Source organism: Oncorhynchus mykiss, chromosome 17, assembly GCF_013265735.2.
Source record: "Oncorhynchus mykiss isolate Arlee chromosome 17, USDA_OmykA_1.1, whole genome shotgun sequence".
Classification (NCBI taxonomy): domain Eukaryota; kingdom Metazoa; phylum Chordata; class Actinopteri; order Salmoniformes; family Salmonidae; genus Oncorhynchus; species Oncorhynchus mykiss.
The window spans coordinates 50,103,351-50,127,727 of NC_048581.1; the positions used below are offsets into that span (position 1 = coordinate 50,103,351).

A 24,377-nucleotide genomic window follows, 5' to 3' on the forward strand; every position below is an offset into this window, starting at 1 on the left:
ATCCAATTTGCTGAGTAGAGTATTGGAAGCTATTTTGTAGATGACATCGCCAAAGTCGAGGATTGGTAGGATAGTCAGTTTTACTAGGCTAAGTTTGGCGGCGTGAGTGACGGAGGCTTTGTTGCGAAATAGAAAGTAAATTCTAGATTTGATTTTTGGATTGGGAGATGTTTGATATTAGCCTGGAAGGAGAGTTTACAGTCTAGCCAGACACCTAGGTATTTGTAGTTGTCCACGTATTCTAGGTCAAAACTTTCCAGAGTAGTGATGCTAGTCGGGCGGGCGAGTGCGGGCAGCGAATGGTTGAAAAGCATGCATTTGGTTTTGCTAGCGTTTAAGAGCAGTTGTAGGCCCCGGAAGTGGTGTTGTATGGCATTGAAGCTCATTTGGAGGTTAATTAAAACAGTGTCCAAAGAAGGGCCAGATGTATACAGAATGGTGTCGTCTGCGTAGAGGTGGATCAGGGAATCACCCGCAGCAAGAGCGACATCGTTGATATATACAGAGAAAAGAGTCGGCCCGAGAATTGAAGCCTGTGGTACCACAACGGACACTGTTAGAGGTCCGAACAACATTTTACACACTGAACTCAATCTACGAAGTAGTTGGTGAACCAGGCGAGGCAGTCATTTGAGAAACCAAGGCTATTGAGTCTACCAATAAGAATACGGTGATTGACAGAGTCGAAAGCCTTGGCCAGGTCGATGAAGACGGCTGCACGGTACTGTCTTTTATCGATGGCGGTTATGATATTGTTTAGTACCTTGAGCATGGCTGAGGTGCACCCGTGACCAGCTCGGAAACCGGATTGCACAGCGGAGAAGGTACGGTGGGATTCGAAATGGTCAGTGATCTGTTTATTAACTTGGCTTTCAAAGACTTTAGAAAGGCAGGGCAGGATGGATATAGGTCTGTAACAGTTTGGGTCTAGAGTGTCATCACCTTTGAAGAGGGGGATGACCGCGACAGCTTACCAATCTTTAGGGATCTCGGACGAAACGAAAGAGAGGTTGAACAGACTGGTAATAGGGGTTGCAACAATGGCGGTGGATAGTTTTAGAAAGAGAGGGTCCAGATTGTCTAGCCCAGCTGATTTGTACGGGTCCAGGTTTTGCAGCTCTTTCAGAACATCTGCGATCTGGATTTGGGTGAAGGAGAAGCTGGGGAGGATCGGGCAAGTAGTTGCGAGGGGTGTGGAGCTGTTGGCCGGGGTTGGGGTAGCCAGGAGGATAGCATGGCCAGCCGTAGAGAAATGCTTATTGAAATTTTATCGATTAATTAGATTATCATGGATTTATCGGTGGTGACCTTGTCGCCTAGCCTCAGTGCAGTGGACAGCTGGGAGGAGGTGCTCTTGTTCTCCATGGACTTCACAGTGTCTCAAAACTTTTTGGAGTTAGAGCTACAGGATGCAAAATTCTGTTTGAAAAAGCTAGCCTTTGCTTTCCTGACTGACTGTGTGTATTGGTTCCTGACTTCCCTGAACAGTTGCATATCGCAGGGACTATTCAATGCTATTGCAGTCTGACACAGGATGTTTTTGCAAGAAAATGTCTTCCATGTGAAAACAATTTCACTGGCTCCTCATCATCCTCCTCCTTTCCGCTAAGCCCGCCCTGTGTTGGCCTGGCTCCACCACATGCATCAGAGGCATCATTCACACTTTTTTTGTTGTTGACATTATTCCACTTTGACATTATTTATTTTAATGTTTTATTTGACCTTTATTTAACTAGGCAAGTCAGTTAATAACAATTTCTTATTTACAATGACAGCCTAGCAACAGTGGGTTAACTGCCTTGTTCAGGGGCAGAACGACAGATTTTTACCTTGTCAGCTCGGGGATTTGATCTAGCAACCTTTCGATTACTGGCCCAACGCTCTAACCAATGATGAGTCGGACCACAGAGTGAAGGAAAAGCAGCCAACAAGTGCTCAGCATATGTGGGAACTCCTTCAAGACTGTTAGAAAAGCATTCCAGGTGAAGCTGGTTGAAATAATGCCAAGAGTGTGCAAAGCTGTCATCAAGGCAAATGGTGGCTATTTGAAGAATCTCAAATATAAAATATATTTTGATTTGTTTAACTACTGATTTGGTTACTACATGATTTCATGTGTTATTTCATAGTTTTGATGTCCTTAAATGACATCCTTAAATCCTGAAATCCTTAAATGAGTAGGTGTTACACTACACCGGTAGTGTATACAAATAATTTACTTTGCAATCTCATGGTAATTTGTTATAATTAGTATTACCCTATGGCATTCTTCTACCATGTTCCAATGCATCATTATATATTACAAGATAGGTAATCATTTAATGTAATTCAAACAATTGCAGTGCTGCTTTTCACATGTATTCTTATAACAAGACATGGGCTAGTTGTAAAACACAGTATGTCGTGTGACTGACGCAGAACCTACATCTCCATGTAAATGCAACTGGTATCTTAGTGGAAGACACACGAAGAATGCAGTTTGAACTCTGCTTCACTGTCAGGAATTACACTGCTCTTTAATTAATAATATACATGAGAAGAATAGTAAACTAACAAATGAAAATGGCAGACACTGCTCTTTGCTTTGGTATTACCCTGCCATTTGCAACATATCATGCCAAGGAAGAAGGCAGTAACGCTGTTTAAGGGTCAAAGGTCATGTCAGAGGTCAGGGTCAACATGAATATAATATTAACCAATAGTAAGGCAACAGATCACCACATCTCAAATGATCTCCCCAGAATTAATTTGACTCAATACCAGCGATATATCTGTACACAGTGTATATATACTAGTGCAAGAGATGGATCAGAGGAATAACTCACAGCAAAGGATAACAAGCCAGATCAGGGGTGAATAATGCAATGTTTCAGAGAAACAGACTATCACAAACTACATAATAAGTACTGTGTCTGTGACTGAGAGAATGCTTTTAATAGAGAGGAAGACGAGGAGCCTACTCACAGGAAACCACAAAGAAAGTCCATCAACTGGTATGAATAGAGGTAAATGTCTCCTGCTCCTAACATGAGCCAAAACCATTTGCTTATCTGTCAGAGTAAATAACTATATTTTATTCAGGCTTTCTTTTTAACTACACTGCACAATAAAAAGCAGGTTTCATGTACAACAGCAGTATATATTGCCAACATCCAAAAGTAAGAAACAAAAAACAGTCTTGCTGTGTCTCCATATGACTCTCCATATTGTGCATTAGAGGCAATATGTTTCCTATCTACTGTAGTTATTAGCTTAATAAGGTAGAGGTGCAGATACATAAGCAGTAAACAACAACACTAAATATTTCCATGGAAATATAACATGACAAGTGGGGTTTCATCCCTCGTGAGATGCTTGTTGTAATGGTCAGAAGCATGAATACATTTCTCATAATGGTGATTTTGGAGGGTGAATTTAGTTTAGTTTTTTTTATTTTTATATCTTGCTAAAATTGTCTGGTAAAGTATTTGAATAGTTTCAGTTAGATGTATCTGAGGTTTGGTTCAACAGTACTTCTGTCAATCTCCTCAACACAACTAGTCTCTGAAATATGATAAGCTGAAGTTTCAGAAGGACAGGATGCGGCAAGAGTCTCGTCTAACTTTCCACCCGACTGTGGTGTGGGTGCGTGTGCATGTGTGCACTCGTGCACCTGTTTGCAGGTGTGGATACGTGGCAGCATACATGTACTGGTTGGTATGTGATCTGTAGACTGTCTGTGACTGCTGCGGGAGAATGTAGGCATCTTTGCTTCCCTCACAGTAAAACTAACCACAATGCAGATAATCTGTAAATTGTCCTTTGAATAATATTTTTAGTCCAGGACTAAGCATTATCTGTCTCTGGGAAAATCAGGGGAGAAGGGACTTGGTCCCGGGAGGTGACCAAGAACCCGATCTGACAGAGCACCAGAGTTCCTCTGTGGAAATGGGAGAACCGTCCAGAAGGACAACCATCTCTGCAGTACTCCACCAATCAGGCTTTTATGGTAGAGTGGCCAGATGGAAGCCACACCTCAGTGAAAGGCACATGACAGCTCGCTTAACGACTCTCAGACCATGAGAAACAATATTCTCTGGTCTGATGAAACCAAGATTGAAGTCTTTGGCCTGAATGCCAAGCATCACGTCTGGAGGAAACCTTGCACAATCCCTATGGTGAAGCATGGTGGTGGCAAAATCATGGTGTGGGGATGTTTTCAGCAGCAGGGACTGGGAGACATGTCAGGATTGAGTGAATGATGAGCAGAGCTAAGTACAGAGATCCTTGATGAAAACCAGCTTCAGAGCACTCAGGACCTCAGACTGGGGCAAAGGTTTACCTTCCAATAGGATAATGACCCTAAGCACACAGCGAAGACAACGCAAGAGTGGCTTTCAGACAACTCTTTGAAAGTTCTTTATGTGGCCCTTCCAGAACCCGGACTTGAACCCGGACTTGAATCAAACATCTCTGGAGAGACCTGAAAATAGCTGTGCAGCTACGTTCCACCTCCAACCTGACAGAGCTTGAGAGGTTTTGCAGAGAAGAATGGGAGAAACTCCCCAAATACAGTTGCACCAATCTTGTAGCATCATACCCAAGAAGACTTGAGGCTGTAATTGCTGCCAAAGGTGCTTCAGCAAAGTACCGAGTATTGGGTCTGAATACGTATTTAAATATCATTTTCAGTGTTGATGTTAAAAACCTGTCTAAAAATCTGTTTTTGCTTTGTCATTATGGGGCATTGTGTGTAGATTAATGGGGGGGGACTATTTCATCCATTTTAGAGAGGCTTTAACGTAACAAAATGTGGAAAAAGTCAAGGTGTCTGAATACTTTCTGAATGCGCTGTATATGGACTGAAAGAAACATTTAAGGAAAATAGCACCTTGATCTTCACCAATGGCCTGAAAAAGGTGACAGAGACAACTGTACATAGTATTTGCATTATCTTGAATAATCAAGATCAAATCATGTAAATGATCATGAGAAAGGTGAGGGATCAGCCCAGAACTACACGGCAGGACCTGGTCAATGACCTGAAGAGAGCTGGGACCACAGTCTCAAAGAAAACCATTAGTAACACACTACGCCGTCATGGATTAAAATCCTGCAGCGCACGCAAGGTCCCCCTGCTCAAGCCAGCGCATGTCCAGGCCCGTCTGAAGTTTGCCAATGACCATCTGGATGATCCAGAGGAGGAATGGGAGAAGGTCATGTGGTCTGATGAGACAAAAAATTTAGCTTTTTGGTCTAAACTCCACTCGCCGTGTTTGGAGGAAGAAGAAGGATGAGTACAACCCCAAAACACCATCCCAACCGTGAAGCATGGAGGTGGAAACATAATTCTTTGGGGATGCTTTTCTGCAAAGGGGACAGGACGACTGCACCGTATTGAGGGGAGGATGGATGGGGCCATGTATCTCGAGATCTTGGCCAACAACCTCCTTCCCTCAGTAAGAACATTGAAGATGGGTCGTGGCTGGGTCTTCCAGCATGACAACGACCCGAAACACACAGCCAAGGCAACTAAGGAGTGGCTCCGTAAGAAGCATCTCAAGGTCCTGGAGTGGCCTAGCCAGTCTCCAAACTTGAACCCAATAGAAAATCTTTGGAGGGAGCTGAAAGTCCGTATTGCCCAGCGACAGCCCCGAAACCTGAAGGATCTGGAGAAGGTCTCTATGGAGGAGTGGGCCAAAATCCCTGCTGCAGTGTGTCCAAACCTGGTCAAGAACTACAGGAAACATATGTTCTCTGTAATTGCAAACAAAGGTTTCTGTACCAAATATTACGTTCTGCTTTTCTGATGTATCAAATACTTATGTCATGCAATAAAATGCAAATTAATTACTTAAATATCATACAATGTGATTTTCTGGATTTTTGTTTTAGATTCTGTCTCTCACAGTTGAAGTGTACCTATGATAGAAATTACAGACCTCTACATGCTTTGTAAGTAGGAAAACCTGCAAAATCGGCAGTGTGTCAAATACTTGTTCTCCCCACTGTATAGAAGAGGGATTTATTTTTTATTTTATTTTATTTCACATTTATTTAACCAGGTAGGCCAGTTGAGAACAAGTTCTCATTTACAACTGCGACCTGGCCAAGATAAAGCAAAGCAGTGCGACAAAAACTACAACACAGAGTTACACATCAACAAACGTACAGTCAATAACACAATAGAATGATCTATGTACAGTGTGTACAGTGCATATGGGAGGTGAGCGGGGAGCCACCCCTTTTCAACAAACAAAGCCATCCCCCATAGCATAATCGACCACCCTGACCGCTGGGCTCAAGTGTGCATCGAAACAGAATGTAAGCTCATATTAACTGGGAAAAAATGTAATGAAGTTGTGTTCTCACACCATTTACATCTAAACCACTCCGCAGTCATTGGACTTCAAGTCTAGATTGTGTCGACAATACTGCACATTGAAGGAGGGACTGAGGTGCTGAGTAAGTTGAAATTCAACTGGGAATTTGGAAAACAACAAGTTAACATGTGAACATGGAGAAATTTGGAGATTTGAATAGCATTTGGAAATCTATATTGTTCAGTTTTGATGATCTGATGTTGCCAACAATGTAAACATTTTTAAAACCGAAATGTTATATTTTGTAGCTTGTAACAACATATGTGGGCAATATCAATATCAATACTTATGCTATAAGATCAGGCTTTTGGGGTTTGATAACCTTTGCCGCAAAAATTGTTCAAATAACATGAGACTTTTCCCCCAGATTTTTGGGGTGCATCTGGTTTATATTATAAGCATATTTCAACACAAGATGAACTTCACCAAGAAAAATGTCTTAGCAATACCACTTTGGATCATAATGACTTAAAAAAAATTAATTTCCTATTTACCTGTTTTTTTGCATTGTGTGAATATGTTATATATTTATTTATTTATTTTAAATTGTCTGTATCTATCGATTTTGATCACAAATATATTTTATTTAGTAAACTGTATCAAACCGTTATGGAAGGAGACATCACACAGATGACAGAATATATATAAATACAGTATATATTTACTTGGGCATTTACTTAAAAATATTTAAAGGGGAGTATGTCCCGGACCCCTCCAAAATCTAGGCCTGGTGTCAATGTGTGATACAGGAAATTACGGCAGTTCCAAGCATTTTGAGGGCCCTAAGCGAGATTTGCCCACCTCACCGACAAAACATTTTAGTGGCGGAGAGAAACATTTGGAGCTTTAAAGTTTTTGTCCTGCAATTCTACTCGTTTTGCCACGGGGCGGAGAGAACTTTGCAGTTATTAAGCACATTTCCTGAAATTCAACACGTTGTGCCATTGTCGTTGAAATAATAAAATTCAGTTTAAAGCTAATTTCCTGCAATTCTAAACATTTTGCCATGACTTATGCCATGTTCATTTGATATCTGAGTGAGAGTGACTAACAAAATTATTGGGGGCCCCGTGGAAGTCAGGGCTCCTGGGCAGTAATTGGACCATTACTACAATACTTAGATAGCTGGCTAGATTACTTGCCTAGCAATCTATAAAATCTTAGCTGACATGGGATAATTGAGTGACTGTCAGTGACTGAAATAACAAGAGAAAAACTTCTGATGTAGAAACACATTTCGAAACTGCACGTTGTGTATTCTACTATCCTACGGTTGTTTTTGGAGGGGGGAGGGGCCTCTAGCGGCAGCTTACTGAATGTTACTTATAAATAGAAACGGCACTGCAGTAGATGTTTTAGATACTTATTTACAGTAACATGATGTGTGATAAATAAAGGACATCCTGAAAGAAACAATATTTCTGTGAGACATACAGAGAGCCAGTGGTGTAGTTTCACTGTAGAAGACTGTAAAACCCATCAGGCTGGGCTGAGGTTGCTGGTCTGTCGGGGATTGAGCTGTATACGTGGTACGTATCAGACTAGAGAAAAGAAACAGACAGTTTAGCATCAGTCCTTTAATTCTACAGTACTGTAAATGTAATGTAATTTAAAAGGATGTCAAATCAATCTGAAACTGAGAGTCGTTCACAATCACCAAACACAGTGGGTGATTCTGAACTTACATTGTCGTTTTCAGATGACTTTCCATTTTCTTCAAAAGGACCTGTACAACACAGAGGGAGCCTGAATGAGTGAATGTGTGGTTGCATGTCACTTTGCTATACTTAATGTCCTTTCACACTTCTCCTCCTGACTCAAACCATCCTGTAGACGTACAGCTCTATTCTCATGCTCTAACACATTATCTTATGTATAACTTATACACATACATGCTTACTGATATGACGACCTCAGACCAACAAACAAGCCTAAACAACTTTGAGTCCTATAAAAGCCCTACATGTTATGAAACATTGGGACAGAGTTAAACAGACAAACCTAATGGTACAGATGTGGATGGTACAGAAGTGATGCATTTTTTTATGTAAGAAAATATTTGCTACCTTTGTTTAATTTTTAAAATACTGAAATAATTAAAAATAAAAACAACACAATAAAATAAAATAACAATAGCGAGGCAATATAAAGGAGGAAATTCAGGTAATATGTATATGTAGAAAGGTGTAAAGTGACTATTTATAGGTAATAAATAAAGAGTAGCAGCAGAATAAAAAAGGGGGTCAATGCATATAGTCTGGTTAGCCATTTCATTAACTCTTCAGCAGTCTTATAGCTTGGGGGTAGAAGCTGTTAAGGAGTCTTTTGGACCTGGACTTGGCAATCCAATACCACTTGCCATGCAGTAGCAGAGAGAACAGTTCATGACTTGGGTGGCTGGAGTCTTTGACAATTTTAAAGGGCCTTCCTCTGACCCCGCCTGATATAGATGTCCTGGATGTCAGGAATCTTGTCCCAAGAGATGTACTGGGCCGTACACACTAACCTCTGCGGTCGGATGCCGAGAAGTTGCCAAACTAAGCCTTGCTCTCTATGGTGCAGCTGTATAACTTTTTGAGGATCTGAGGACCCATGCCAAATCTTTTCGGTCTCCTGAGAGGGGATAGGCATTGTCATGCCTTCTTCATGATAAAGATGACCAACACACCTGATGTAGGATTCACTGCCGTGCTGGGGGTCAAAGGAGAGGTCAAACCTGGTGAGAGGAGATTACACAAAAACAAATGTTAATTATTTTAGTATCTAAGGTCATTTTCTACAAATCAGATGGACTAAAAGTACACAAATCTGGACTAAAATTACAAGCATGGGTCAATTCATAAATCGGATGGAGCTTTAATGAATTATTGTAATCAAAAATATACATGTAAGTTCAAATGAGTGGATCTACTTACTGGTAGTTGGTCTCACTGTGGTGTCTCGGGTCGAAGTAGAAGTAACAGTCGAAACTAGAGGGAAGCAATATGATTACACAAGAATAAGGTGTTACATTAAAATGTTGTTCACTTCATTTTACAGGCCTGTAATCTAAACCATTGACTGTATAATTACTATTTGCAGAGATGGTCATTTAGAGGCCCAACACACCTTCTGTAGGACTCACTGTCGTGCTGGGAGGCAAAGTAGATCTAGGACCTGGAGTCAAACCCATTGAGAAAACACATATTAATTAAATTAGTATTTTATTCATGATCTTATTAATGATCACCAAGGTGTTGTTGTCCTTTTGAAATACCTTCATGACTTGTCTTTTCAAAGTGGGAAAAGTAGGACTATAAATTCACTATGGACAGATTGCTTCCTGCCCTGGTAGATTATATTTCTCCTCATTATAGAGATGATAAGACCAGTTCATAAGGTGATCAAGTCTTTCAGGACAGATAAGGTGTTGATTGTTGTTATCAGCTTCCTAGAATAAGGTCACCATGAATCTAACAGGAGAAGCACAACAGCGCATAGATACAATCTAAACGCTGAACCAGTTCAACAAAGAAATATTCTGCACATAACAATATACTGTAGAGCCTGCAGTCTTTCACTATGCAAAGTCAAATCATGATGGTGATAAACATGACATGGACTTATGATTTGTATAACTACTTTGAATTACCTTGGACTGTGATTTAAAAACATGAATTAAAATGAATTGATTTGTTCAAAACAAGTTAGCAATAAATTAAGCATTTGCCCAATGAACACAGACATCAGTTCCACACCTAGTTTTGATTTACATTTGATTGAGTTGTCAACTAATGTGAATTCAAAGTGAAATCAACAACATTTCAGCCATGTTAATGGATTTAGGTTCGAGTTGGGTGAAAAAAAGACCAACATTCCCAAAATGATTTTGGCAAATCCAATACATTTTTCACGTTGATTTAGTGTCATCAGAAGGGAAAACTATTTACTACTACAACGTTTATTCAACCTGTTTTTGCCCATACCATTCTACACTTAAAAAATGTACATATAATACATACTTCTGTATTTGTTTATGTAAGTATCTTACCTGTAATTATGTATTTATCACTGCGGGGAGACAGAGAGTGTGATCCTGTGTTCACTCTATAGTAACTGCTCACATCTCTCACCAACTGCAGATGCCTGAACAGATCATTCTTAGTAACACTGAAGGTACAGAATAGTTTGGATGATGCTGCGTTAAATCTCCTCACCCAAGCCTCTTTGTAGGCCTGAGGCTGGTCTCCAGTGTACAGGTTACAGCTATGACCATCACTGACAGACTCAGGAAGTACACAGGCAATAGTGATGTCATGAGAAGATTCGTCATTGACACTAATGTCTGGTTTCTGCAGTTTACCTGTGAGGAGAACACATCAATAACTGTCCATACTGTAGGTTAATGAGAATACACACCTCTTTCTGTACCAGATAACGAAAAGAGTAAGAACTAAATAGTATGTATATGTTAGCATGACATTACATATTCCAATCTGATTACAGTGAGCCAATCAGATCCGTGTATTCATAATAATAATACTATTTTACCAAGAATAGTGATAGGCGCAGGATGACTGTGCATCGATGGATAGTGAGTCTCTACTGTGAAAAAACATCTCATACCATGATTATTATAATATTTTTACTGGGTAACTAAAAACTCATAATAATGATACTGACCTTGGGCTTTGATGGATTGGAACGTATCTAGAAATTATAAAGTAGATTATCATCGTCTGCCATTCAAAAAGTATATTTTAACAGGAGACACCTGAACACTTCACACAAGTTGGTAAAGTAGCGTAATCTACTGTAATGCATTAATGGGGATCAAGCAGTGGTCAATCTTATCTGAACAAATTGTAAAATAATGATAGAGCGAAATAAATAAGATGATTAATGGAATAAGATACAAGACACTCATCGTAGCCATGAGATTCAGAAATATCAAGAGTTCCTAAAGTAAAAGAGTAAAAAGTAAAAGACTAAAAGAGGGGAGAGAAGAAGAGGAATATCCTGTAGAACAAACAGATGATGAAACTGTAGAAATGTAGAAATAACTCACCAAAAAGGAGGATGACCAAGAACAGATGACCAGCCATATCAGGGATGAACAATGCCATTTGTCAGACAGCTACATACTGTTAGTCTGACTTCACAGTAAGGTATGACTGAGTCAGAGGATTGTTTGAATAGAGACGTACATGTGGAGCTTGTGCACAGCAAAACCACAGAGAGCAGAAACCTAAACAACAGTCTCATACAACAAGTGTGAGCTAATGTTGCAGAAGTAAGGGTATCTGAACAACCAGAATCATTTATCGGTCATACACTCCCCTCCATATGCCTTTGGACAGTGAAGCCCAAAAATTATATATGGCTCTATACTCCAGTATTTTACATTTAAGATTGTTTTATATAAGGCGACAGTACAGAATTTCCCCTTTATTTGAGGGTATTTTCATAAAGTACTCAAACCCCTTGACTTATCACACATTATGTTGTGTTACAGCCTGAATTCAAAATGTACTAAATAAATTAACAATCTCACCAATCTACACACAATACCCCATTATGACAAAGTGAAAACATGTTTTTTGTAATTTTTTGCTACATTTTTGAAAATGAAATACAGAAATATTTCATTTAGATAAGTCTTTACATCACTGAGTCAATACTTTGTATTAGCACCTTTGGCAGCGATTACAGCTGTGAGTCTTTCTGCGTCTCTAAGTCTCTAAGAGCTTTCCACACCTGGATTGTGCAACATTTGCCCATTATTCTTTTCAAATTTCTTCAAGCTCTGTCCAATTGGTTGTTGATCATTGCTAGACAACCATTTTCAGGTCTTGCCATAGATTTTGAAGTAGATTCAAGTCAAAACTGTAACTCTGCCACTCAGGAACATTCACTGTATGCTTGGTAAGCAACTCCAGTGTATATTTAGCCTTGTGTTTTAGGTTATTATCCTGCCGAAAGGTGAATTCATCTCCTAGTGTCTGGTGGAAAGCAGACTCGACCAGGTTTTCTTTTAGCACTTTGCCTGTGTTTAGCTCCATTACATTTATTTTCTATCCTGAAAATCTCCCCAGTCCCTTAATGATTACAATATACCCATAACAAGACGCAGCCACCACTGTGCATGAAAATATGGAGAATGGTACTCAGTAATGTGTTGTATCCTATTTGCCCCAAACATAACTTTTTGTATTCAGGACAAAAAGTTAATTGCTTTGCCACAGTTTTTGCAGTATTACTTTAGTGCCTTGCTGCAAACAGGTACAAGCTTCCTTCTTTTCACTCCGTCATTTAGGTTAGTTTGGTAGATTAACTACAATGTTGTTGATCCATCCTCACTTTTCTCCTATCACAGCCATTAAACTCTGTAACTGTTTTAAAGTCACCATGGGCATCATGGTGAAATCTCTGAGTGGGTTTTTTCCTCTCCGGCAACTAAGTTATGAATGATGGCAGTATTATTGTTGTGAGTGGGTATATTGATACACCATCCAATGTGTAATTAATAACTTCACCTTGCTCAAAGGGATATTCAATGTCTGTTTTTTTAACCAATAGTTTCCATCTTTGTGAGGCATTAGACAACCACCCTGTTGTTTTTGGTTAAATCTCTTGAAATTCACTACGCGACTGACCGACTTTACAGATAATTGTATGTGTGGGGCACAGAGATGAGGTAGTCAATAAAAATCATGTTAAACATTATTATTGCACACAGAGTGAGTCCATGCAATGTATTATTCAATTTATTTGGGATTTCCATAACAAAGTAATTGAATACTTATTGACATTTTTTTTTTACATAATTCCACTTTGACATTATGTGGTATTGTGTGTAGGCCAGGGACATTAAAAAAAATCTCAATTTCATACATTTTAAATTCAGGCTGTAACATAACAAAATTTGGAAAAAGTCAAGCGGTGTGAATACTTTCTGAAGGTATTGTATGTTTTACCATTTAGATATAAAAGCACTTTATGTAAATAGTCCCCCCAATTCAAGAAGTCATAAGTATTTGGACAAATTCATTTATAGTGTATTAAAGTAGTCAAGCATTATGTATTTTGGTCCTAAATTTTTCGCACCCAATAAATGCATTAAGCTTGTGACTCAACAAACTTGAGTTTGTATGCATTTGCAGTTTGTTTTGGTTGTGTTTTGGATTATGTTTTGCCCAATAGGAAAATAATTGTATCCAACTGTTATGGAAGAAGGTATCAAACAGTCAACATAATATACTTAAATACAGTAGATTTAGCATTTACTAGGGAGAAGAAATAAGAAAAATGCTCAAAGGGGAGTATGCCCCGTACCCCTTCAAAATATAAATATTAACACAGTAAGAGGTATTATGGATAGACATGTAACAGAAATCAGTTGTCCATGTGTAATACAGTAGAAATATAACCTGTTAATCAACTTATTTACAGTAACTGGATGAGTGATAATAAAGGATGTCGTGTGAGAAAGAGAAAGAATGTGTGAGACATAGATACAGAAAGCCAGAGGTGAAGTTTCAGTGTGTCTGCAGAAGGCTGTACAACCCATCAGGCTGGGCTGAGGATGCTGGTCTGTCGGGGATTGAGCTGTATACATGGTACGTATCAGACTAGAGAAAAGAAACAGATTCAGTTTAGGGCTTTGAATCTACAGTACAGTAATTGTAATTCATAAGGGGTATTTTATGGGGATGTAAGACCAATCTTAAACTGAAAGTCAAAACACAGTGAGAGAAAGAGAGATACTTTTATCCTCGAGTGAGCCTGTCTGTGAAAACAATGCTATATACAATTATAATAATATAACAATATAATATAATACAATGAATAGGACATTTGTGCTGTACTTACATGTTCATTTGCAAATGCCTGTGTATTCACATCAACGGGACCTGCACATCACAGAGAGACAATTCCATGAGTAAGAGGTTGTGTATGTATGAGTGTGTGTTTGAGGGGGGATCATGTGTATATTATATGTCTACATTGCATGTGTGTTATTTAGTCGAGTTTGCCCTCTTGCGTTACTAACAGCCAAACAGAAGAAGTGCAAGTAACAAGGCTTGATGTCATTTCACACTTCTCCTCATGTCTCAAACCCCCCTGCAGATCTACAGCTCTATTCTCACACTGCTGATGCTCTGACACATTCATTTCTGTTTTAAATGTTATATATGCGTTTTGATAAGGTTGATATGGTTAGGCCCAAAGTTTAAGCATGTACAGCAGCTGTGCACGTGCAGATGGTTCTGAGTTCTGAGGGACAAACCTGAGGGCATGAACGTGGGCAGTACAGATGTGATCTGAGAATCGATTCCAGCATCTCCTGAATCCACCTGTAGTGGAGAAAGAGGGAGAAGATGAGAGAAACACATTTACAAGGTTTAACATGAATTAATGTATCAAGAAATTATTTCTGGTGAAGAACATCTTATTTGGTAATAAATACAAATACAAATATAAATAATAAATCCATCTTAATATGGTAATTATAAATATTACCATATAAATACAGCTGTTAGTTTGATACTTTGAACATTCATATGTTGAAGCACTACTAATGTAACATTAAGGTCTTGATCCTCAGATCAGACAGTCAGAGGGCAGAGGATGCTGGTGAGAGGAGTTATAGGAGGAAGGGCTCATTGTAATTGTTGAAATGGAATTAATGGAATGGAGTCAAACATGTAGTTTCAATGTGTTTGACTCTGTCCCATTAATTCCATTCCAGCCATTACAATGAGCCTGTCCTCCTATAACTCAGCACACCAGCCTCCTCTGTCAGAGGGTACATGTGTACAGATTCCACTGTAATGTAGAATAATCACCATGACTCCGCTGCTCACCGCTCCCATAGACACCAAATCATCTACAACAGAAACACAATGAAAATTGAATTACAGTGTTTGTACATGCGTGTATATAGTTCTGTATGTCGTATGTGTGTGTATGTTTGATGTATTTTGTTTGGAACATACATTGTCTGTGATCATCCTGTCTGGCTGTAGGTCTGTACAACATAAAAGTATATAAGAAGGTTGTGGTAAGAACATCTCATCATGGACAATACAGAACTAAAGGTTGTTACAATCTGCATCAAATTCACAAGGGAATTCTTACCTCTGAGAATTGGTTTTCTCTGAAAAACAAATGAGGCTAAATTAATTACATTGAATATAGTCTAACCTATACAATATGATCAAATGAGTTGATAAATGAACCCATGCCAAAGGCACTTACATTAATGTTAGCACGGTAAATTTTCAAATGATTTGTTTTGCAGAATCAAATGTACTCACTGGTCCTCCTGCAGAGACAGACAGCTGTCAATCCTACCAGGAACACGCCCACTCCAGAAGCCACACCCAATACTGCCTGCCATAATTGCCCCACTATTTGGTGACATGATGACATAAGGAGAGGTCATTAGCTCTTGTTCTTCTAAGAAAATGTGCACAGCTCTGTTTTCATGTGAGAAAAGACAGCTAGAAAAGGATACTTACACAGAATGCTTTCTTGACTGTTTGATTCCACTTCACTTTCTGTGGAGCTTTGACCTCCTGGTCACATGCAAGAGAGAAGGACAACTTAATAACAAAGCTATGTAAATATTTCTAAGAAGAGACAAATTGTTTGATTAATCCTACTACATTGACTGAATTTACATTTGGCTATATTTGAAAAATTGGTTTATGCTTAAATTTACAAAAATATTTAGCAAACTAAATTAAACCTATTGGCTAAACTTACTTTCAGTTGGACTCGCTGGGGTGTCAGTGGTCAAAGTACAGCAAACAGTCGACCCTGATGCAAAGCAAATCATTGATCTGATTATAAAAATACATCTAAATGGGTTGATTTTAATCAATCAAAAATCAACCTCTTTTTGTAATGAGGCAAATTTGTGATGTGGAAAAAACAAAACATGGAGAAGATAAAGCTACTCTATTTGTTTTACTTATGTTTGCTAACTAGATAAAGATGATTAGGAGAACTGATGAAGGATTCACTGCCCTGCTAGGGGTCAAAGGGGAGGTCAAACCTGGTGAGAAGATATTACTCATATTACACAAGAACAAATGAAAGTGAATGTAATATCTAAGGTCTTTCAATAAGCATGAAGAGAAGTACACTACACATTACCTACAAATCAGATGGACTAAAAGTGGTTCAAAATCTGGACTGAAAATACAAGCAGCTATGAATACATCTATTAGTTAACCAGTCAGAGCTTTAGTGAATGAATGTAAACAAAGATATTGTATTTGCAAACTAAGTTAAAATTGGTGGATCTACTTACTGGTTGTTGTCACTGTGGTGTCTGGGGTAAAAGTACAAGTAACAGTTGAAAATAGTGGGAAGCAATATGATTACACAAGAATAAGGTTTTACATTCACATTTGGGTCACTTAATTTTACAGGCCCGTAATCTAAACTCTTGACTGTATAATTACTATTTGCAGAGATGGTCATTTAGAGGCCCAACACACCTTCTGTAGGACTCACTGTCGTGCTGGGCGGCAAAGTAGATCTAGGACCTGGAGTCAAACTCACTGAGAAAACACATTTAATGAAATTAGCATTTTATGAATGATCGTATTAATGATCATCATGGTGTTGTTGGCCTTTTGAAATACCATCTTTTCAAAGTGGGAAAAGTAGGACTATAAAATCACTACGGACAGATTGCTTCCTGCCCTGGTAGATTATATTTCTCCTCATTATAGAGATGATAAGACCAGTTCATAAGGTGATCAAGTCTTTCAGGACAGATAAGGTGTTGATTGTTGTTGACAGCTTCCTAGAATAAGGTCACCATGTTATCTAACAGCAGAAGCCTAACAGAGTATAGATACGATCTAAACACTCGACTAGATGAACACAGACATTATAATACTTGTGCTGATGATCCCAGGCGTTGGTGTTGAGGCTGGTGTCATATCTATAGAACAGCTTCATTATCGAACAGAACAGCTTCATTTACACATTAACACAACTATTCTTATTGCTGAAACTTGCTTTGCTATAAAAATAAAAGCAGTGCCACTATAAAAGCACAAATGTGTAGTCTACCTGCTATAGAAGGTGTCTGTATAGTTGTTGGATCACTGATGTGAACTCCCACCAGATCTAAAATCATTTGGGAATGAAATGTGGTATTTAGTTTGTTGGTCAGAATTAACATAGTCATACTAAGAAGATGCTGAAATAAAAGTCAGTCAGATCATGAAGACCTGCAGTACTGATAGATTTGTTTAGATAATGACTCACGTGCAAAGCTGTACCCATCACTGCGTGGTGAGAGAGAGTTAGGTCCTGAGCTCACTCTGTAGTCACAGCTCACCTCCTTACACCTCACTGACTGTAGACGACTGATCAGATCACTATGTTTTGGAGTGAATTGACAGAACTGCTGTCCGGATGCTGAGGTGGCTTTTCTCTTCTTGATCGGTGCTGTGAAGGATGGCTGACTCTCCTCTCCAACATACAGGTTACAGGTGGTGTCAGGACTGACGGATCCAGGAATCAAACAGATGATGTTGAAGTCCTCATCAAATTTGATTGTAATGTCTGGTTTTGGATCTGTTAGGAAAGGACAGAGATTCCGTTTTGCATCACTCTATTTGAATGTAATGTATATGTCACAAGTGACACTCTTACTAAACTAGACCCTGCCATTCTCTTTATATTAACTAACATCATGTCTTATTTGATATCATGCCTATTTATGAGTGCCATTCAATCGTGTGTGCTGTGTATTTACAACAATTGCCTTTCACTTAATTCCTTACATTCTCACGTGTGAATCAAATTGAATCGCATGGACTATTTTGCTTGCTTGTATGGTGTGCTGTGATTCCAAAAATTAACACAGACTAAACTGACATTGAGATGATTCTCTATCCCCTTCTCCCTCCCTAAACAAATAGCTAAACACGCCCCAGAACTAGAGTTAAAAAGGAACTGAACCAGGGACATCTCGACCGACTTGCTTCTCGTTTCCGCTGGTCGCCTGAAGTGGGAAAGACACAAATCACAAAGCTCTTTATAAACACTACTAAAGGAAAGCGCTTGTTTCGAACGTGAGTATGATGCTCTAATTGTATGTTTTCTGTCCCCCACAACTACAGACACGGGGGACACGCTTGACGCCGCTGAGAGGCTACACCCAACTCTAATACACAGCCAGGCCGGTGATGAGTGAGGGACAGAAGGCGACCTACCACTGAACACCAAACCAGCAATTGACTACCAGACCAGCCATCGACTAACGATCCCTGCTCAGGAGGAAGAGCCGAACCCTGTTCGGGTAGAGCCGAACTAATTCTGCTCGGGGAAAACCGAAGGAACAAACCCTGCTCGGATGGACCAGAATGAACATTGGCCACCAATCGGGAGTCAACCGCTGTGTTAGTTTGTCCCGTTGCTTCTAGTTAGCCTACAGCCCTAAATCCCAGCCTATTTATACTTTTCTAATAGGACTGTAGTGATACTGTGTATTACGGTGTAAACAGAGTTTATAAAGAACCTTAGATTGTACTTTGGCCTCTCTGTGGTTGTTTGCGTGGGATCTAAGAACTCTACTTTTGACATATACATTTCAAATATTCTATGGATTTATTGTCTTCACAACAAACATTTTGAAATGACATTGGATGAGATTGTGATTTAAACAGAATCATTTAAGACAATCTGAATAATAATTTCTTACCAAGAATAGTAAGAGAGATAGAACTACTGTGCGTCGCTGTATAGTGAGTTTCTACTGTGTAAAAACATCTCAGATTGATCTCAACAGATAAACTTTGACCTGCCCACAAGAGCTACTCAGTCCCCGTGAGTGACCTCGTACAGGGTGAGGGTTTAGGTAACACTGAGACACAGAACCAGATGGAGGAGTCTGACAGCTCAGCCGAACTGAGTCTCTCTCTGATGACTGTAGAACTGACTGTCAGCCTGGGAGGAGGTGGGTCTCTTTGAAAGTTACTTTTAAAAAAACATTACAGGTAATCCATCCATACTAACAGTATGGAAAATCCATTAATAAAATGTTCAACTATGTCAGCATTTATGTTTAAACAAAGTACAGTAAATCCTATCATTATGTGAAATGAAGACGTTTAGGAAATACGACAGAAGATCTCATTTTCACAAAGAGCATAATTAATACGGTATAACAGTGAAGTGTATCATTGTTTAAACCACCTACTTACCCTGAACAGTGACTGAGACAGGGTCACTAAAAGGAGATGTGTGAGACCTCCCTACAGCATAGTAACACGTCACTTTGACCACAGCTGGAAATGTTGGACCAGACCTCTTGAGCAGCTCAGTTCCTGTTACTGTCTGCGTACACAATGAGTCTGGAAGATTCTTCCCCTCTATGTTGAAGTAACAGTGAGACACAGGGAGAGATGGAGGAGTCTCACAACTCAGCTGAACTGATTCTGTTTCTCTGATGACTGTAGAACTCACTGTCAGCTGAGGAATGTCTGTGAGAATAGGGGAATTAAGCATTTAGCATTTAGTGGTTTTGAGAAATTTACTGATAGTCTAATCCCTCCTTGTTATTTCAGACTTAAGGATCTTGAGTCAATTACTTTATGCAGCGACAGTATGGGAAATTAAGGAGATATAATATATTGCTTGATTGCTTCATGTAATAGATTATGACAACACACAGTATGATAACATATCCCAAGAGGTACATGGTAATGATGGCACAACAGTACATTGTTTACAATCATTCAAATAATCTTCTTACCCGTAATTGTGACTGTTGAAGGCTCACTGTATATGGATCTAAACTGTGAACCTGTAGCACTGTACTGACATTGTATTTTGACCTCAGCTGGTGAACTCTGACCTGTCCACCTCACCAGTAGTGTTCCTGTGAGTGTCTGTTGACAGGGTGATGGAAGGGTGAATTCCACTTGCCCAGCCATTTTGAAGTAACACTCAGAGACAAATGGAGGAGTCTGACAGTTCAGCTGAACTGAGTCTCTCTCTTTGATGACTGCAGGAATCACTGTTAGACTGGGCTGAGGAAGATCTGTGAGATCAGAGAGATGATGGGGTGTCTTTTTAAATTGAATTATAAATTCATTTTCAATGTTTAACGACTCATACAGATAATGTACCACATAATATTACATGAGTTTGAAAGAGAAAAACAATTCAGACATTGTAATAAATAAACAATGAGAGCCTGTGCCAGGAACAGTCCTTAGGAGGGAGTTATCACACAATAATCCTCGGCCTTGATGGCCATTTGGCTTTTGTAAAACGGTTGCCAACATTTAAACAAAAGATTAAGGACCTGTCTTTCATTAAAGACGTATTATTGTTCTGAGTAAATGTGTTTTATTTTCATCCTTCCACCAGGACATATGCTCATTTTGGAACGTTGCTAAATGGGCACAGCCAAACAACAGAAGTGATGGATTTCTATCTGACCAGAACTGTCCCAGAGCTTGGGGAGGTGTGTCTGCGCTTGTGCTGCAGCGGCAGGTGCACAAGACAAAACATTACCAGCATCACACATATCGGTGAATCACTGTGACATATGAAATACAAGTGATAGTGTAATCAATCTGTAATAACTACGTAAAGAAGTAACAAACGTGTTAAATGATTATGTGACGTACAGTCATATCCAGGTCCTGATTGGTCAACAAGCTGATTTGACCCTTCAAATATTGTTATTTGATGCATCAAACAGTGTTATTTCACGTGTATCTTTTTTGAAATGCAAAGACCCAGATGGTGTTCCATACTTTCCAGTGAACGACACACTGATGTCACGTACAGGTGCGCGTGACTCTTGGCTGCAGTAAGAAAGCCACTCCATCTGCGCCCATTCAACATAGCCTAGATTTAGTTTTTATTACTTCTAAACAAAATAACTTTTGGGGGGCTCTCCTACCCTGACAATGATGTTTTGATTCTTGCTTGAACAGTCACTAAGATTATATTTTGGTTGTGATCTTTGTAAAATAACTATTTTGGATACAGCAAGTTGTTAGCTAGAATGCTAAACACTCACTGACATGGACATAGGATGTAGCCAAAGAGACATTTTACTGGTTGAAGTTTGTTATTTTTAAGTATAATGCAGTTGATTCGCGATGATGACACAAACATTATATTAAGCAGGTCATTCATACGAGCCTTAAACTCCAATTTTAATCCAAAAGTAGTGTGAGATGCACTCTTATGCAACATGTAAATAGAGGCTTTTTTTGTAGGAATTCTAGAAAAACTCCCCCATGTTCTGTCACCATAGTGGATTGAGCAGTCAAATGGAATAGTGAATAGACTATTTTTTGTCTTTGCGTACACAAAAAAAAAATAGTCTATTCACTATTCCATTTGACTGCTCAATCTACTATCTCATCAGCCCAGCCAGGCAATTTATAAACTTGATCTCTACTGTAAAAAGCATTTAGATATTATATCCCATTTATTTTAGACTGGCATTTGTTTTTCAACAGTGTAGATTTGTATTCACCTTGCTGTCTGTCTCCGACATTTGCAACATTCTTTCAATCTTGAATTTTGATCATCTCCAGCTGTCACATAGTAATGAACGAATGTGTCGAGATGAGAGAGTCTGGCAGCTTTTCTTAGCCAGTCAAAGTCATGAATCAGTATCATTTCTATGGATATATTCAAATAAATGCCAATAGAAAAACACAAAATTCAGCTAGTTTACTGTCATTCCAGCTTCAGTTTGAAGTGATTATGTAAACTGTGTACTGTAGCGGGATAGCTCCACTGAATAATGTCCTGGAGAGAGAGCACATGTTCTATGCCAGGCGAAATCTCACATCGAGTCATTAGCTCATTGTTATGGATGTATCCCCCAAAATATATAGAAAACAGCTTAAACAAATGCAAATACAGCTTCTTTGCTGTTATTCTGGCTGCACTGTTTGACGTGACAGTTTTAAACGAAGTTGCCTAGCTAGCAAGCAAGGAATAAGAACGTTGACAGCCATCATGGATCGACCAGCTGGCTTGGGTACCAACCCTAGATTTGTGTCAGGATTACACTGAATATACCAAACAGTCGGACCATGGATTTAACAATGTGTCGAGTTGGCAGGATGTCCTTAGGGTGGTGGACCATTCTTGATACACACAGAAAACTGTTGAGCGTGAAAAACCCAGCACTGATGCAGTTCTGGCACCTTCTACCATACCTCGTTCAAAGGCACTTAAATATTGTGTCTTGTCCTTTCCCCCTCTGAATAGGACACATACACAATCCATGTCTTTAACCTGTCTCCTCCCCTTAATCTATTTACTGATTTAAGTGGCTTTAACAAGTGACATTAATAAGGATCATTACTTTCACCTGGATTCTCCTGGTCAGTCTATGTCATGTTAATGTTTTGTATACCCAGTGTATACAGCATCTCGTGGAAGGATGAAATCGTATGAATAAGTTAATCAAAATAACGTTTTTATTGAAAATATGTCAATCATTATTTGAATATTTTGGTAACCCGTTGTTTTGTCTGGTAGCCCAAAAAAGTTACATATTGCAGCTTTAAATCCATAATAATGATACTGACCTTTGGCTTTGAGGAACTGGAAGGTATCTAGACATAACAAAATGGGTCATTATCATGCTCTTTTTGCCATTATGAAAAATAAGAAAACATGAGATGGGATCACTTTACACAAGCTGGCGAAGCAGAACAGGCGAAGCAGAACAGTCTGTAATGCATTCACAACCATGTTATCAAGCAGTGGTCATTCTTATCTGTACGACATGTAAAATAATGACAGAGAAATTAAAAATAAATAAGATGATCAATGGAATAAGACACATTTATTATAACCATAACATGTTGAAATATTAAGAGTTCCTAAAGTAAAAGACTAAAAGAGGGGAAAGAAGAATGGAATATCCTGAAGCACAAACAGATGGAAGGAAAAATAACTCACCGAAAAGGAGGATGAGCAAAAACAGACGACCAGCCATATCAGGGATGAACAATGTCATTTTTAGACAGCTACATACATACTGTTAGTCTGACTTCACAGAAGATGGTGGCAGTGACTGGGACAAAGATTAAATGTTTCAATAGAAAAGCAGATGTGGAGCTTGTTCACAGGAAAACCACAGATGTCTCATATGACAACTATGGGCTAATGTCATGTTGCAGAGGACAAGGAGGCTGAACATTCAGAATAATTTATCTGTAATTATTTTTAGGTTCTAAAGCTACCTGTCTTTAACAGATGTTATTTTGTATCATTATTGCCGATAATTTGATTTTTTAAACCAACAAACTAAAATATTTATCTTCGACCTTTTGTTTTAAGTTTTTAACAGCTGCACAATGTTTAACTACAAAAACCCTGCATTTGTGGTTGAGAGTTTGATGATCTCTAAAATGTAGAAGGGTTTTCATATTTAATTTATGTTTGGTGAGTCACGTTTAATAACATGCCAGAGCAGTGAAGGTAAACTGATAAGCGCAGTATATGAAAGGAAAGGATGGAAGGAAGGAACGGAGGAGAGAAGCGAGTTCACACTACTCGGACTGATCAGTTGACCTTTAATGCTCTGACTGGTACCTAAATGTCAGCGCCTGTTCAGGTAAACCGTGTGCTTTGCTGCGGTGCATAACATTGAACGTGTGTAGGCTGAGAATGCAGTTGCTGTTTTTAAACTAACTTTTTTATGTAGCCTAACTTTGAGATGAACCGTTTGATCATGCCACCTAAAGAAAAAGCAGCAGCCTCCGAAGAAGTAACTTCACTTTCTGACGTGCCCAAAAAATATGAAAAAGTGTCAGGAAAAGCTAAAATTGGGTTTGTAAAACCATGTGCGGTTTAGGCCAATTTGAGTAGCCTAATTTTAGGCTATTTGGTTAGATTACGGTTGATACATTTGTCAATTTCATTGTTAGAAACCAGCAGAGCACCTGCTGTGGCACGAAAAACTCCTCTTCATCCACCCACGATGGTGTTGGTTAATGAAGCGCTGAAGGAGTTGGA

General features: G+C 39.0%; 1 protein-coding gene and 2 long non-coding RNA genes across 3 annotated transcripts; all 3 read right to left on the bottom strand.

Annotated features, from left to right (window-relative positions):
* Nucleotides 1-6,116: 6,116 nt before the first annotated feature.
* Nucleotides 6,117-8,394, bottom strand: LOC118940044. Its single transcript, XR_005036676.1, has 3 exons — nt 8,364-8,394; nt 8,048-8,088; nt 6,117-7,903 (listed from the first exon to the last, which is right to left on the bottom strand). It is a non-coding gene; the product is annotated as an uncharacterized LOC118940044 (long non-coding RNA).
* Nucleotides 8,395-8,574: 180 nt separating this feature from the next.
* Nucleotides 8,575-9,521, bottom strand: LOC110494995. Its single transcript, XR_002469369.2, has 3 exons — nt 9,471-9,521; nt 9,278-9,331; nt 8,575-9,078 (listed from the first exon to the last, which is right to left on the bottom strand). It is a non-coding gene; the product is annotated as an uncharacterized LOC110494995 (long non-coding RNA).
* Nucleotides 9,522-12,891: 3,370 nt separating this feature from the next.
* On the bottom strand, nt 12,892-24,308 carry LOC110494965 (mucin-3A). Its single transcript, XM_021570309.2, has 17 exons — nt 23,319-24,308; nt 22,943-22,969; nt 20,128-20,415; nt 19,577-19,855; nt 17,634-17,945; nt 17,436-17,492; nt 16,853-16,915; nt 16,663-16,683; nt 16,113-16,166; nt 15,866-15,922; nt 15,662-15,754; nt 15,483-15,501; nt 15,341-15,372; nt 15,191-15,231; nt 14,632-14,698; nt 14,214-14,254; nt 12,892-13,972 (listed from the first exon to the last, which is right to left on the bottom strand). The coding sequence occupies exons 1-17, from the start codon at nt 23,374-23,376 to the stop codon at nt 13,880-13,882; spliced, it is 1,602 nt and encodes a 533-aa protein (XP_021425984.2). The 5' UTR covers nt 23,377-24,308; the 3' UTR covers nt 12,892-13,879.
* Between the last annotated feature and the right edge of the window lie 69 nt (nt 24,309-24,377).